This window comes from Micropterus salmoides, unplaced genomic scaffold (assembly GCF_014851395.1).
Source record: "Micropterus salmoides isolate LMB-PRFRI ecotype aquatic unplaced genomic scaffold, ASM1485139v1 Ms_hic_scaffold_8, whole genome shotgun sequence".
Taxonomy (NCBI): Eukaryota; Metazoa; Chordata; class Actinopteri; order Centrarchiformes; family Centrarchidae; genus Micropterus; species Micropterus salmoides.
The window spans coordinates 4,596,858-4,610,724 of NW_024044570.1; the positions used below are offsets into that span (position 1 = coordinate 4,596,858).

General features: G+C 41.6%; 1 protein-coding gene across 1 annotated transcript; it reads right to left on the reverse strand.

Moving 5' to 3' along the window:
• Nucleotides 1-2,202: 2,202 nt before the first annotated feature.
• LOC119893319 (E3 ubiquitin-protein ligase TRIM21-like) lies at nt 2,203-5,335 on the reverse strand. Its single transcript, XM_038705393.1, has 2 exons — nt 5,184-5,335; nt 2,203-4,198 (listed from the first exon to the last, which is right to left on the reverse strand). The coding sequence occupies exon 2, from the start codon at nt 4,187-4,189 to the stop codon at nt 2,552-2,554; it is 1,638 nt and encodes a 545-aa protein (XP_038561321.1). The 5' UTR covers nt 4,190-4,198; nt 5,184-5,335; the 3' UTR covers nt 2,203-2,551.
• Nucleotides 5,336-13,867: the final 8,532 nt, after the last annotated feature.

Below are 13,867 nucleotides of genomic sequence, written 5' to 3' on the forward strand. Positions count from 1 at the left end.
CAGGTGATTTATAATGATTATGTGTATTTTCATGCAGGATTTTGAAACTCCTAAGGTTTAGGAACTGTCGAAATTACAGTTATTTATGAAGAGCATGTTTCAGGCTGCAGATTGTTATAAATTAGAGGGCTTGTATGAAATTAGAGTGTGAGAGATAAAACTGTGTTAGACCAGTCAGGTCCTGGACTATGCTGCAAGAGAGGGAGAGCTCAGATGTGCAGTTCAGTGGTGGTATTTCTATGAGATCACCAAGCTCAGAAAATAAGTGATGACATACTTTGGCTTCCTGGGGAAAACACTATTTCTCTAAATTCTACTATAAAAATATTATATTGTTTAAGAAATGAGGAACCATGCAGCTGAGGTTAATGAAGTAAATTAGGGATGTAAACTAGTCCTTTTAATTAGTCCTAATTAGTATCATAATAGAATTAAATCGTGAGGTGCCAAGAGATTCCCACCCCGAGGAAGGACTCTCCTGACCCTTTTCCCTTCTGCTGTGATGCAGTCGGCTCTGAAATAAGTCTGTGTGTCTGGCTTGTTGTCCTTGTCATGCTGAATTGACTCTGTTCTCGTCCATCGTCTCCTTGGTGGCCACACAGTAGTTATGGAGCACAAAACAGGCGTCGATGACAAAGGGAAGGTCGGTTAATGTCCATCGCCCTTCTCCGTGCCCTTCTCCGTGCTCCAAACCGTGCTTTCAGTATGAAATGAATATCTGTAGTCACAGGTGGCTGCTATGTTAAGAGAAAACCTCCCCTTTCTGTTCAAATAATCCATATCATGTATAGATGGCTGCTTTATTTCCACATGGGTCCCATCCACGGCAGCGATGCACTGAGGAATGCCATGGGCTCGGTGAAACCCACACAACAACAAGTTCCTCTACTTTGGACACAGTGACAGGTAATATACACAGGGCCCAAGTGGACAGTAATCGCGTCACATACATGCCTTACTATACTCGACACCACCTGTCTTGACAATGCAAAGGCATCTGCCGTCTTGCCTAATCTAGTCTCGTCTGCTAAATAGTACAGTGTGCAGGCAACTTTTTTTGACAACACTGACAAGCAATCTCATTACAGTTGTCTGCCCTTCGATGTGCAGGCGAAGCAGCTCACTCAAAGTCAACAGCTGTCTTTGGCTAACGACAATTCTCTCTCCATTCTTCAGCAACAACCACTTCGTTCTCAAAGCTGTCCCACCAACTAGGGGTCTGACCGGGTCTCATCCAAAACCGGCAACGGTGTCGCAGGAGTGTTTTCATTAGCAGTGCCTTGCCTAGTATTGCATTCTGACACCTCTGTTCCGCAATATAGTGGGAGAACTGAGCATTTACATGTTATAAGCCCTGTTACCACAGTTATTAGCAGCAATATTTTTGTCTACGTCCACCATTGCACAGAATCGTCAACAAAGCAGTCAGCGGTGCACAATCTGACGTAAAACACAGTAGATGATGTCCCAGGCAAAAACTCCGGTTTTACTATTTACACAACAACACTGCAACCGGCGTCTCTTACAAACTTGGCAGGGGTTTTCAAAAATGTTCGGTTTAAGTGCGTTTCCGTGTGGAGGAACAGCCAAACCGCATTGGAAAAAGTCACGATTTTGAAAATACCCGTGTTCGTGTAGACAGGGCCTCTGTATATACTCGTCAGACCTTTTCCTCTTTGGCTGTTTCTTGGCCATCTCTCCTCCTTCACAGTGCCTGTAGTCCAGCATGTTCCAGCGTGCCGGTGTAAATAACTCTCTCTCTCTCCCACTGTCCACTTCCCCCCATCACTCCTGTGCACGAGCAATAACACCACCTGTTGCTGATTTGCTGGAATATTGTTAAGGACAAGGTCCACGCGACTTTCTTTGTTTTCCATTTACAGAGCAACTGCTGTGTAGAAAAAAACAGATTTTTTTTTTTTCAGAGCACACTAAAGACAGAGCTAGTGAACGGTGAAGAATTGTGTATTAAAATCAAATTGTTAAATGGTCTTATAGGCTAATTGATAAGTCACAGCTATACCCAACATCCCAGTACACCAGACAGCTACAGCTGATAACTGGCTCAATTTTTAATGATGACGTCCACCCTTTGCACAGCGGTTTATAGTCCGAAAGTGCAGAATAAAGCGGTGTAAACTAGCTTTGTTCCAGCAGCCGTCACTCAGAAGAACAAGATGCACAGATGACATAAAAGCAACATTTACTTAATAATTTTATTTATTTAGTGATGATTGGAGTACCTGAGTACATTTATTATAGTTTAAAATTGTTTTATTATGTTTATCTATTGTCTGTGTTGTTTCTAAAATGGGAGGATGACTCATCTTCCGCAAAACAAATCTACCGGGTAAAAATAAAGTAAATAAAGTAACCTGAACGTGAAGGCAGGAAATGCAGTTATTAGAATAAATTAGACCATATTAGATCAAATAAAACAGAGTGGGGGAAAAAAATTGTTGTAGTAGTAAGTAGCACTGTGACACGTGAGGAAAACATTTACAGAAAGACAGGGAAAAAACACATTAATTAGAATCTAATCAGCGTTGTTTTACTCAGTGTGATTGACAGGAGAGATGATCAGAGGGGCAGAGTTTTTACCACCATCGTTATTACAAGGACTAAAGAGTGGGTAGAGTTTCTCAGTGAAGCAGCAGCCAGTAAAGGAGTAGATAAGAGCTGCAGCATCAACGTCATAAAAGGAGACCAGACCCTCCTCATAATCCACAAACACCCCCACCTTCTCAGGCTGAGACTTCAGAGAGAGACGGACTGGAGGGCAAGCAAGAGCTTTGTACTCATTTTCATTCCTCAAACATATCGTCCAGTAACCTTTCTGAGGACTCAGAGTGATTTTTCCCTTCCTGTTGATCGACTCTCTGGCCACTCCTAAAGTCCACTTAGTCTTCCCTTTAACCTGAACCTCGTAGTAAAATCTTCCTGAAGAGAAACTCTGCTTTGCTAAGACATTAGGACAATAATCAAATCTCTCTGGATTGTCTGGGAGATTTTTCTTGACATCACCATGTTTAACTTGTTTTCCATCATCAGACAGGAGGAGCCAAGGCTGTGCTGTATCAGGATCGAGTGTCACATCCACTGCATACTGCTGGACCCTCTTCAGCTCAAGCAGCTTCTTCATCTGTTTACTGAGCGTCTCCTCCAGCTGATTCACAGCTCTCCTCACAGTCCCCTCATATGAAGGTGGACGGACGCTGACTTCTGTCCAGTCCTTGGTGGGTGGAGCAGCGTTCAGGGACGGGAGGCTTTGGAGGAGGTGGAGGTGGTCTTCAGAGCGTGAGAGCTGCTCCACCTCAGAGCTTCTCTTCTTCAGCTCAGAGATTTCCTGTTCCAGCTCTTTGATGAAGCCTTCAGCCTGTTTCTCTGTCTCTCTCTGCTTCTCTTTGATCGTGTCGATGAGCTCGGCCTGGCTTCTCTCAACAGACTCCTTCAGAGCGCTGAAGACCTGAACACCACCTGCTATCTCTCTGTCTGCATCTTCCTTACTGAGCTCCACTGAGCGTTTGATCTCCTGAATCTTCAGTCGTCTCTTCTGGATCATCTGCTGAGTTTCAGCCTCTGTCTTCCCCAGCTCGGCCTTCTTTCCTTCATATTCTTCTTTCAGAGGAACAACATCATGTGTCTTGTGGTCTAAAACAGTGCAGAGCATGCAGACACACATCTGGTCGGTCTTACAGAACAGCTCCAGCAGTTTATCGTGCTTCGTACACATCCTGCCTTCCAGGTTCTCCACAGGGTCGATCAGCTGATGTCTTTTCAGGCCTGCCATTGTCAGATGAGGCTCCAGGTGAGTCTCACAGTAGGAGGCCAGACACACCAGGCAGGACTTCAGGGCCTTCAGTTTGGTTCCAGTGCAGACGTCACAGGGAACTTCTCCTGGTTTGGCAGCTTGTTGCTCTGAGCTGCTGCTGCTGGCTTTCTGTTGAGCTGACTGTCTGAACTGAGCAGCCATCTCAGAGATGAAAGTGTTGACCTGCAGCTCAGGTTTTGTGTTGAAAACCTTTTTACAGCTGGGACACTGACACAGGACATTAATATTCCAGTGTTCAGTGATGCAGGTTTTACAGAAGTTGTGTCCACATGGTGTGCTGACTGGATCAGTGAACACATCCAGACAGATGGAGCACAGAAACTGATCTTCAGTCAGCAGACAGCTGGCAGCAGACATATCCACACTCTGAGGACAAGAAGGATGAAAAAGGGAAACAAGAAAACTGTAATTAAATATCTTTTGATTCATAAAATCAAACAATGATTAGTGGAATATCAGGAGAGTCATCCTGAGTTCTGTTGTTATATTGCACTAACTGAGGGAAAAATTTACTAAAAAATTAAACAACACAGATATGAGCTGTCGTTGTCATGAATGTGTGGCTGCAGTCTGCATGTATTCAGCATCTGATTTACTGAGACAGCTTATTACTCAGTCAGGTGCTGGACTATGCTGCGAGTGAAGGAGAGCTCAGATGTGATGTGGTATTTCTATGAGATCACCAAGCTCAGAAAATAAGTGATAACGTGGAGATCTTCATTCCAAAACCTTTACTTTGGCTGCCCGGGGAAAACACTATTTCTCTGAATATTACTCAAAAATATGATGTGAACATAAATGTCATTATTAATACATTAGCCAGCATTAAACTACACATGTTTATGGGAAATGACAATAAGACAAGTCAAAGACCCAAATGCAGAACAGCAGAGAGCAGCTGGAAACTTTAAGCTTTAACTCTGTTTACCAAAGTTTGTAACAGCTGTAAAAGTTTTAAAAAGTCAGTTTTATGCCTTCTTAGGCAGTAAAAGGAACATAAAACCAGAATCTCTGTCCTTTGGACAATCCAAAGACCACCTCACCTAGACTAGTTAGCTTAAGCAGTTTGTAGCATCAAAACAGGAAATGGGTCGAGGAGAAGTGGGTAAATTAGCTGAAGCTAATGCTAGCTGTGGCTGCATGTGGGGACAGTCACTATGGTTTAGTTTCTACCTCTGTTATGTAGTTCTGGTATTATGTACATGTTGTTTTTATGGAAAATGACACTTTTCTATGACATCATATCTTTTATCTGGTAAAACAGATGTAAAACAGTCAGATTCTGGTTTGAACTAAACTTTGACCAAATACTGAGTCAGAGCATTTTGGCTTTGTAGGGCCGTGTACTCACCAGGGTTTGGCAGAGATTCTGCTGTTTTGTTGAGAAAAACCTGATGGATTCAGTTGAATATTTCTTTAGAGAGAAACGGAGAGACTTGTCTCGATTGCAGCTCTGCTGTCTCTCAGACACACTTTCACTTTCATTTGAGGAAATGTGACTTTGCAGCTCTCCTCTTTCACTGTTGCTCCTCCTCTTTGTGCAGGATGTGAGGTTTTATTGCTTCCTTGGGAAAAACCTTGACATGGCTTTCTACAATGGAAGTATACACCAGCCAACAGCACATACAATTACAAATTGACAACATAACAAAAGAGGTCGGTGTAAGAAATTTAAGAACATGCTCTACAACAACGCTCCCTCTACAATCCCACAAACACTCACTGTTCAGCTCACTGTTTAGCCTGTAATTTCACTTTCCTGCTGCTTTCCCAACTATTTCCCAACTCCTTTTTATGTGACACATTTCTTTCTGATCACATTACAGAGAAAAGTGAAGAAACACTGAGATGGAAAACTTTTGTCACTGAGCCACAAAGTAGGCTTCTCTGTGATTTGATGTTCCTCCGTTACAGAGAGTAGTAGGCCTTAATTACTTTCCACAGCTGGAAGATGCGTAGTGTCTATAAGAAAACAGGGATTCACTTTTATTTCCATGCAGTGTAGACATTTGAGAGTGTATGAGATTAAGATTTATTTAACTTTTGCATTCATGTAATTAGTTCAGACTGGTGATACAGTTGAAGAGCATGCCTCAGGCTGCAGTTTGTTATAAACTCCACCAGATGGCGGCCTCAGCTCTCATTTATTCTCTACAAAACGGTTTAGGATTCAACATTACCTGCTCAAACTTAACTAAACTTAACAAAAGCTTTACATTACTTTAAATTATCTCATACATTATGCATTATTTGACATATAACCATCTCATTCACTCTTCCGTTTGGGTTCCATCTCTTCCCAAACTGATTCATCATGCAGATAGATTATTAAGAATTGTTGGTCACCTGCTGCAGGTTCTGTTCTTGTTATAATAAGCTGTTACAAGTTCAAGTCACTGACAGCCTGACACGGAGGTTGATGTCATTAGACAGGATGGCAGGCAGCAGGATGCAGAGTTAAGTGGATGGATAGAGTACAAATGTAGTATCCACTGTTATTATAAGGCCTGTGGAGTAAAAGAAAAAATACCTAAACATGCTTTTTTATGAAGTGTCTTGAACTTTGTCTGCTGTGTGGTGTTGAGCAGGCAGTGTGCAGTTGAGTTTTTAGAGCTTCTTTGTTGAAAACAACTGCCTGCTTTGCTAAACATTTAAGCTGCAGGCAATAAAACCAAGATAATGACCTAACAGCTGATTGGAACTGAAGACTTTCTGGGTTCATCACTATGAGCAACATTATGTAGTTATTATATCTTAAAATAACAGCTTGAAAATCAAAGTAAGCAGTAAACACAAACTCCAGGCTTCAAAACAATATTTTAGAGTGATGACTTATTTGTGTTTTTGTTAATTATTTTTAATTTCGTCTGTGTTTTCTTCAAGAAGGATCTTAGTTTTGGTCTTTTCGTGAGATTTGTTGACAATATAATAAAGAATATTGCCAGCCTTATCCATTAACAGCAATTCTGACTTTCTTTCCTTCATAGTTTTTAAAATAATTTGTTTATTAGTGTAAACTTAGTGTAAAAAAAAACAGAGTGATTGCAACACTGTGTAAAAGCCATTTGACCTTTTCTGTTTCATGTTTGTCTCTGGTTTACTATAGCAGGATCCCAGAAGAGCGTTATCATAATACGCTTGTTTGGGCCCCTTTGAGACCTGCTGACAGTCAAATTCAATTAAAACACGATGCCAACATCCCGGCAAACACTCCCTACTACTCTCACAGAAACAGCGGCTTTCAAAGTCAATTGTGTCCGATGTGAAGAGCCGGCCTTCATGTCCCCGTCTGGAGCCTTTTCACGTGCTAAAATAAGAGTTTCCCCCTCTTTCCCTCAGTCGACATGAGCAAAGTGAGCGCTGTGAAAGGCCCAGAGAGCGCTTCCATTTGACGACCGGCAGCCTCAGGTCTTGTGTCTGTGGGCCACTACAAAAGCCCGTCCTTTCTCCTGCTGCAGAACAACAGTGAGAGAAAAGAAAAGAGGTGGTGCATGATGGGGTGGAGGGGGGGGATGTTAGAGTAAGGGGGGGTGTCTAGCTTTTGAAACCGGCTCGGCGCAGATGTACAGGGCAGGAGGATTAGGCTGCTGGTGTTGGTGAAGTTCACCCGGCTCGCCTCTCCCTCCGTCGTTGCCCTTTGAGGCTCCCAGCAGGCTTGGGGTGGTAAGCTGCGGCTGGTGTGCCAAGGGGCTCGGTGTGCACCTGACAATGGTGGAGCAACCCCCACCAAACCCCATCAACCTCCGGCTCACCCACTACAACTCCACACACAGAGGATGTGATAGGGGCGCTAATGTCGCCCATCTGACCAGCAACAGTCTGGCAACAACCTGTTGACGCATCCACATTGTCGGGACAAAAATCAGGTCCCCGCAAATGTAAAAGGGATCTCCACTGATTTTACACAACAGAGTCTGTTTACAGGTCGTTGGGGAGAACCGCTTCGAAGTTGTATAAAGGGAGCTGAGGGAGGTCTGATAAATTGTCTTGAGCTGAAGACTACAAGTTTGTTAATGAAAAAAGTCTGCAGGTGAGGAGATCAAAGGAAGTTAGCTTAATAGCTCGCTGCTGATCTCTGCTGCAGGCAGGACGATCCAGGCTACAGTAGCAGCTTCTAGCATATAGGGCTGCACAATAAATCTTTTCAGCATCGCCATCACAATGTGCCCATGTGCAATAGTGACATCATAGGATGTCATATGTCAAGCAAGTCAAATAAACTCAAACACCTCAACTTTTTTGCTGCTTGATACAAAAAGGAAAACTTGCACGGTTCTCATTTTCCATGACTAATCTACAAGAGAAGTCTGTCTGATGGAACTAATTTACTCCAATTTAAGGGTTTCTGGATACACAGAGTTTGTTGCTAGTGATTGACAAGCAGGCTCACAGCAAGCCACCAATCACAATATTGTTCTTGACAACAACTTGTCAAAATAAGCGAGGAAAAGGAGAAAACCACCGAAACAGTGGATTTGGTTGCAAAAAGTATTTTTCATATCGCAATATAAATCGCAGAAAACAAAATTATTGCAATGTGAGTTTTTTCCAATATCGTGCAGCCCTACTAGCATAAGACACCACAATCTCTGAATTAACTGCCTGCAGTCGAGTTGCATTGTGGGAAATGTAGGAAGAATATCGAACTAAGAATGACTGAATTTCAATCAGTGATGAACAATCAAATAATTAGTTTTTCTCATGGAAGCCTTGTTACCAGGACAGTAGCTATATGTTATGTGTTGAACGACATTAGCTCCTAATGACCAAAACTGAAAATAGCCTATCATACCTCATTCAGCCCAACAAGAAACCAAATGCTGTTAGTTTGTGCTGAACTCTAAGTATCAGTAGCCTACACCTGAGCACTCCCTGGCACACACTGATTGTGCATTGAAGAGGAGCTCCGTCTTTCACAGTAGAGAAAAGGAGAGACGAACTTTAACAAATATGTATTACTGTCGTTTTACAATGAAAAACTCGTTTTTGCTGCGCTGCACAAAATCCCAAGAGACAACAGATCTCCGCCTCCTACAATAAATAGTTTACTAGCTCAGTTTGTTTTGCATCCAGCTTGGTTAAAATTTGCGCTGCACTCAAACATCCTTTTTTGTCACTTGGAATTCTCTCTGTGGAAGTTTTATTATGGAAAAAAAAAAAAAACCCTCAAAGCATCTGTCACCTGTGACAGTAATGTGCTGTCAAACCCTCCCAACTCATCTTCTGTCAGCACTAATAAGACAAATGACAATGTCAATCACACGTCAAAGGACACGCCCAGGTGGAGCACTGTTCCTTATTTGGACCACGACAAAACAGCATCTGAACCAGGAAATAAAGATAATAAGATAAAAGTAAATAAACAACGTCGGAGCAATGATCAACATTTGATGGCAGGAACACAATTAACACCTATTAAGGTACGAATTTGTGTACCTGTTTCCCACCGAGTCTGGTGACCTGACTTTTCCTCTAGAAAGACAATAAGGTTTGTTTGTCTCAAGAGGTATTGTATGGATCACCTTAATGTTTGGTTTATGTCATTTACCAGGATGAATTTTAATAACTTTGATGATCCCCTAACTTTTCATCTAGCACCATCACCAGCTCCAAATTGTATCTTACCTATTCTTTGGTTTATGACCAAATACCTGAAAAACAGATATCATTGCCATCAGCCCCACCTGCACTTTGTGTGTAGGGCTAAGTAGCAAATGTTAACCTGCTAATTAAAAGAATGATTGCACTTAACTCATATTAGCGCTTTGCATGAGTACAGCCTCTGGGAGTTGCTAGCATAGCTGCAGACTGTTGGTCTTGTTTCTCACTCGTGCACGATTTGTTTCATTTTTACACAGGAATATGTCACTTCCTGATCCTCACGCATCATCCTAATGCATCACTCAGTGCTGTGAGAGAAGAGGGAGGGAAGGAGAGGGACAAGCACATATTCTCTGAGCGCATTGTGGAGAGGAATGCCATTGAATTTGGGTGTTTTTTCATGCGCCAGCCTCTTTTGTGTGCAGGCTAAGGAAGTCCATTGTGCTGGCAGACACCCTGAGAAAAGGGGCAAGCTTGGAGCCGTTGTCTGCCGGTGCTTCTGCAGCGCTCTAGGCCTAAAAAGACCTGAATGAAGCTCTGCCATCGGAAGCAGCCGGCCCGAACCGAGAGACAATGGCACTGGGCAACTTTGAAGACCAGCAACAATTAAAAATGCAGCTTCACCATATTAATTATGCATTCATGCTTTTGTCTTGTTTTTTTTGGGTTTTTTTTCTTCTTGGGAGTGGAGAATAGGAGAGCTGTGAGGTTAGAGATTCAACAGGTCTGAGGCAGGGAGAGAGATTACAGTGAAAAAACAACACATGCAAATGCATCTGCGAATTCTGCTGTTGAAAATTCATTGAGGGAGAAATGTGTGTGTGGTTGGTTTCAGGGGATTACCAACTGGGGAAAAAAACAACCTGCTATTTACTTAATAAAACCGAACTCTGCTTCAGCAAGAAGACAATAAAATAGCACTGAATAAAAGAAGCAGATCCAGAGAGGTAAAACTTTCAGTTTCATCTCGTAGAGCATGTTGCTAGGAAACTCTGAGTTACAGCTCTGAGTTGCATTTTGCAGACTCTTTTTCTTTAAGGCCTTTCTCCTCTCTCCTCCCTCGGTTTCAGGCAGGACACACATAAAGCAGCTTTCTGAAGGCATTGAGGTGAATTTCTGCTGGCTGGCGGCTCTGTCAGGTGGCTCTGTTGTGCTTGGAGTCGGCAGCAAACGGCTCCTTTTTGGACCAGTGGGAAGGTTTATTCAGAAACACTGCTTTGAAAAATCGCTCTGTTTTTCGGAGGAATTTATGCCTCGTTTACAACCAAATCTGTCACACTGAGGATAGACGAACATGGAATCACAGAGTCTCCCCTGCTGGTCAAGACACAAACTGCATATGCATCGAAATTCAGGTTATTAATGATGTGCTTAAAAACACATTTTGGTTTCATTACTTGTTCAGTAATAATAACGCAATCCTGACACACAAACGTTAATGGATGAGGTGGATGCGACACCTTAACCCACCAAATTAGAAATAAAAAAATATTCATAATAGAGTTAAATAATATGTTTGCCTAGCTGGCAAATTCAGTCAACAATATTGTATTTTAATGTTTTTCTTAAAACAAATATACCAAGTGGTTAATAAAATCACAGCCGGTTAATTTCAGTCTCTCCAGCTTGACTCACTGATGGCTGGGGACTTTGCTAGAGCTGAGTTTATTGATCTGATTTGATTACATAATGACCCCCATGAGGTACTTATGGGGTCATTACATACAAAGAAAAGTAATTAAGTAAATAAACAAATGAGCAAACTCTGGAAAATGCTCAGTAATCACACCTCAAGTACCACAGCTGTATTTAGACAGATTTGCACTGTACACAGGACTAAGCATGTTGAGATAAGCCAGCAACACACACTATTCGATTTTATGGGAAGGTAACACTTTGGGTAATATTACAGTTAACACCCAAACTGTAAATGATCATATTTTGCAGAACTACTTTTTGGTTTAGTTCAGGTGCGTTCACTTTCAGTTTCACCTCTAAGGTTGACTGGCCCAAGGCTCACTGTCCCCATCAGGAACAAACTCCTCCACTCATTGGTCTACTCTCAACCTCCCAGCCCTCACTGACACTGCAATCACACACCGAGCGCTTACCATAGCATACAACCACAGCCACCCCCTAAACTCATGCTTCACTCTGATCCTATCTGGCCACAGATACAGATGTCTGATATGTAAAAAAAATATCACTACCCTTAACAATATGTAGCAATAACATTAATGGAGTCGTGTTCTTCTAACTGTTTGAGCTACAGTCTCATATTCGCAGCAATGGACAGTTTGTGCAAAAAATGCTATTGTAACTTGTAGGAATGACAACCAGAACATGAGAACCAGTTTGAGAAACTTGCAGTTTTCCTTAAATTAAAGTCAGCCCGTTCTCACTAACTCACTTTAACTGACGTAGTTATTTCAACCTAAACCATGATCTTTTCCTAAACCTAACCACATTTCACAGCTAACTTGACCAAACATTGCATATTTATTTTTTACTAACTTGACTGTGGAGTCCTAAACCTCAAAAAACGATGCTAAAGGGCTACCCAGAGCATTGAAAAGCAACACCAAGAGGCCTTGACCAAGAGTCAATATGTGACATGGGAGTGAGAATGTGTTGTTAAAGTTCAAAGATTGAGGAAAACCACAGAATTAAGCTGCAGTTCCTTTAATGTCCACTACATGCTGTTCCAATAAAACTCTGGCTAACTGAAGTAAATGGGAAAACCCCCAACTTCTCTCTGCAAAGTGAATACTTTTTTTCCCACAATAAGTTGGAGGTAGTTCATTGTGGGGACACTTGAGCAATGTCTGTATGTAATTGACGTGGGTCTCAGCCTATCATCAAAGTTCATTATTTTCCTATCAAAGGTCAAGGTAACGTTCATTGCTCCCCAAACTTGCTCCTGTGTGACATTGCAGCTCTGTGAAACTGCATGGCTCATTTTAACCCACTCATCTCACATACAGCTTGACAGAAAACAGACACAGGAGAAGGGAAAGTGAACTGAGCAGTCAGCAGTGAAACAGGTTTCCGTGTCACACACAGAAAACTACCAGAGATCAATTCTAATTAGCTTTAGGAGGTTAAGGTCTGTGCATGCAGTAAACACATGTTTGAAAAACAGGAGTGGAGCAGATGGAGTTTGACTATCACACAAACCTCTAATCAGAGTCTGTTATTATGTCCCGTCTCATGCAAACAAGCCTTTTACTTTTTTAAATGAATGATGAGCAGAGTGGACAGATTTTATTGGCTGACCATTGAAATTCACTGCAGATGTGACTAATAATTAGGAATCGAAGAATCCTCTGCAATATAATATGTATGATGTTAAATGTTAATGTTCCCTATAAACACTGTAAAGCCAATGAATAGAGTGCAAAGAAAAGCAATTACTTGATATTTAAAGGTTCAGTGTGTAAGTTTTACTGGCATCTAGTGGCGAGTGTTGTGAACTGCAACCAGTGGCTCACGGTGCATTCACATGCTCCTCGGATTGTCCCATTTCCCGAGTTGTGAAGTCGTTCTTCCAACTTCAGTGTGTGTTCAAGTCGGAATGTGGAATCAACATGGACGCTACTACAAAAATGTGTTGGATTAACATTATCGGAGCGTATAAACAACCTACAAACATCTAGTTTACTCTACATGGACAGCAAACTAACCGTTATTACCAGTATTACACATTAGATCTTTGCAAAATATGTATATGCAATACGTGATTTTGCACCAATCAAAGTTCTGCGTACTTCTTTTTGTCCCATGAGTGGTGGGATTATTATATAAGTGTATTTTCACTTGTTGGCACAGCATGTCACCATTAAAGACACAGTGATGATACTCCAAATATACACCACATACTACTGCAGTTCTGTGTTTTGACAGGAATCGCGTTTCCTTCCAATTTTTGACTGAGTTTCCACAAAACGTTTCCACTACTATTAATATTAGGAGTCGGTTTATTAAGATAAACAGTCTGTGGAGCTGAATATCCAGTGAGCCATTAAAACATTGCAGAATAAGAGGAAACAACATGAAAAGAACTCCAGTCAAACTTCAAATGATCAAAAATGATTTAAAAAACCGTGATGGAAGTATGACATTTCTGTTAGTTTCATGTATTAAATTTATACCTACACCAACTTTTCCACCTCAGCAAATTTTTTTCTACATATTTTAGCATAATTGCATGTGAAATTAGTGAATAGGTATTTGATTTAGTCACCCAAGGAATGTGCGCTCAGTTGCCAGTTTATTAGGTACACATATGTAAAACTAATGTAGTCTGATACAACAGTCAGGTCGGGGTTGATGTCTGTAGCGCTCTGATTTATGCTTTTAGTAAACTGACAAAACGACTTCGAGCTGCTGCAGTTTCTCTTCCTGCAGCACAAACAGATTCCACACAACATTCAT

What these genes read in the sequence shown, in the direction of transcription:
- LOC119893319 (XM_038705393.1), bottom strand. Translation starts at nt 4,189, where the DNA reads ATGTCTGCTGCCAGCTGTCTGCTGACTGAAGATCAGTTTCTGTGCTCC.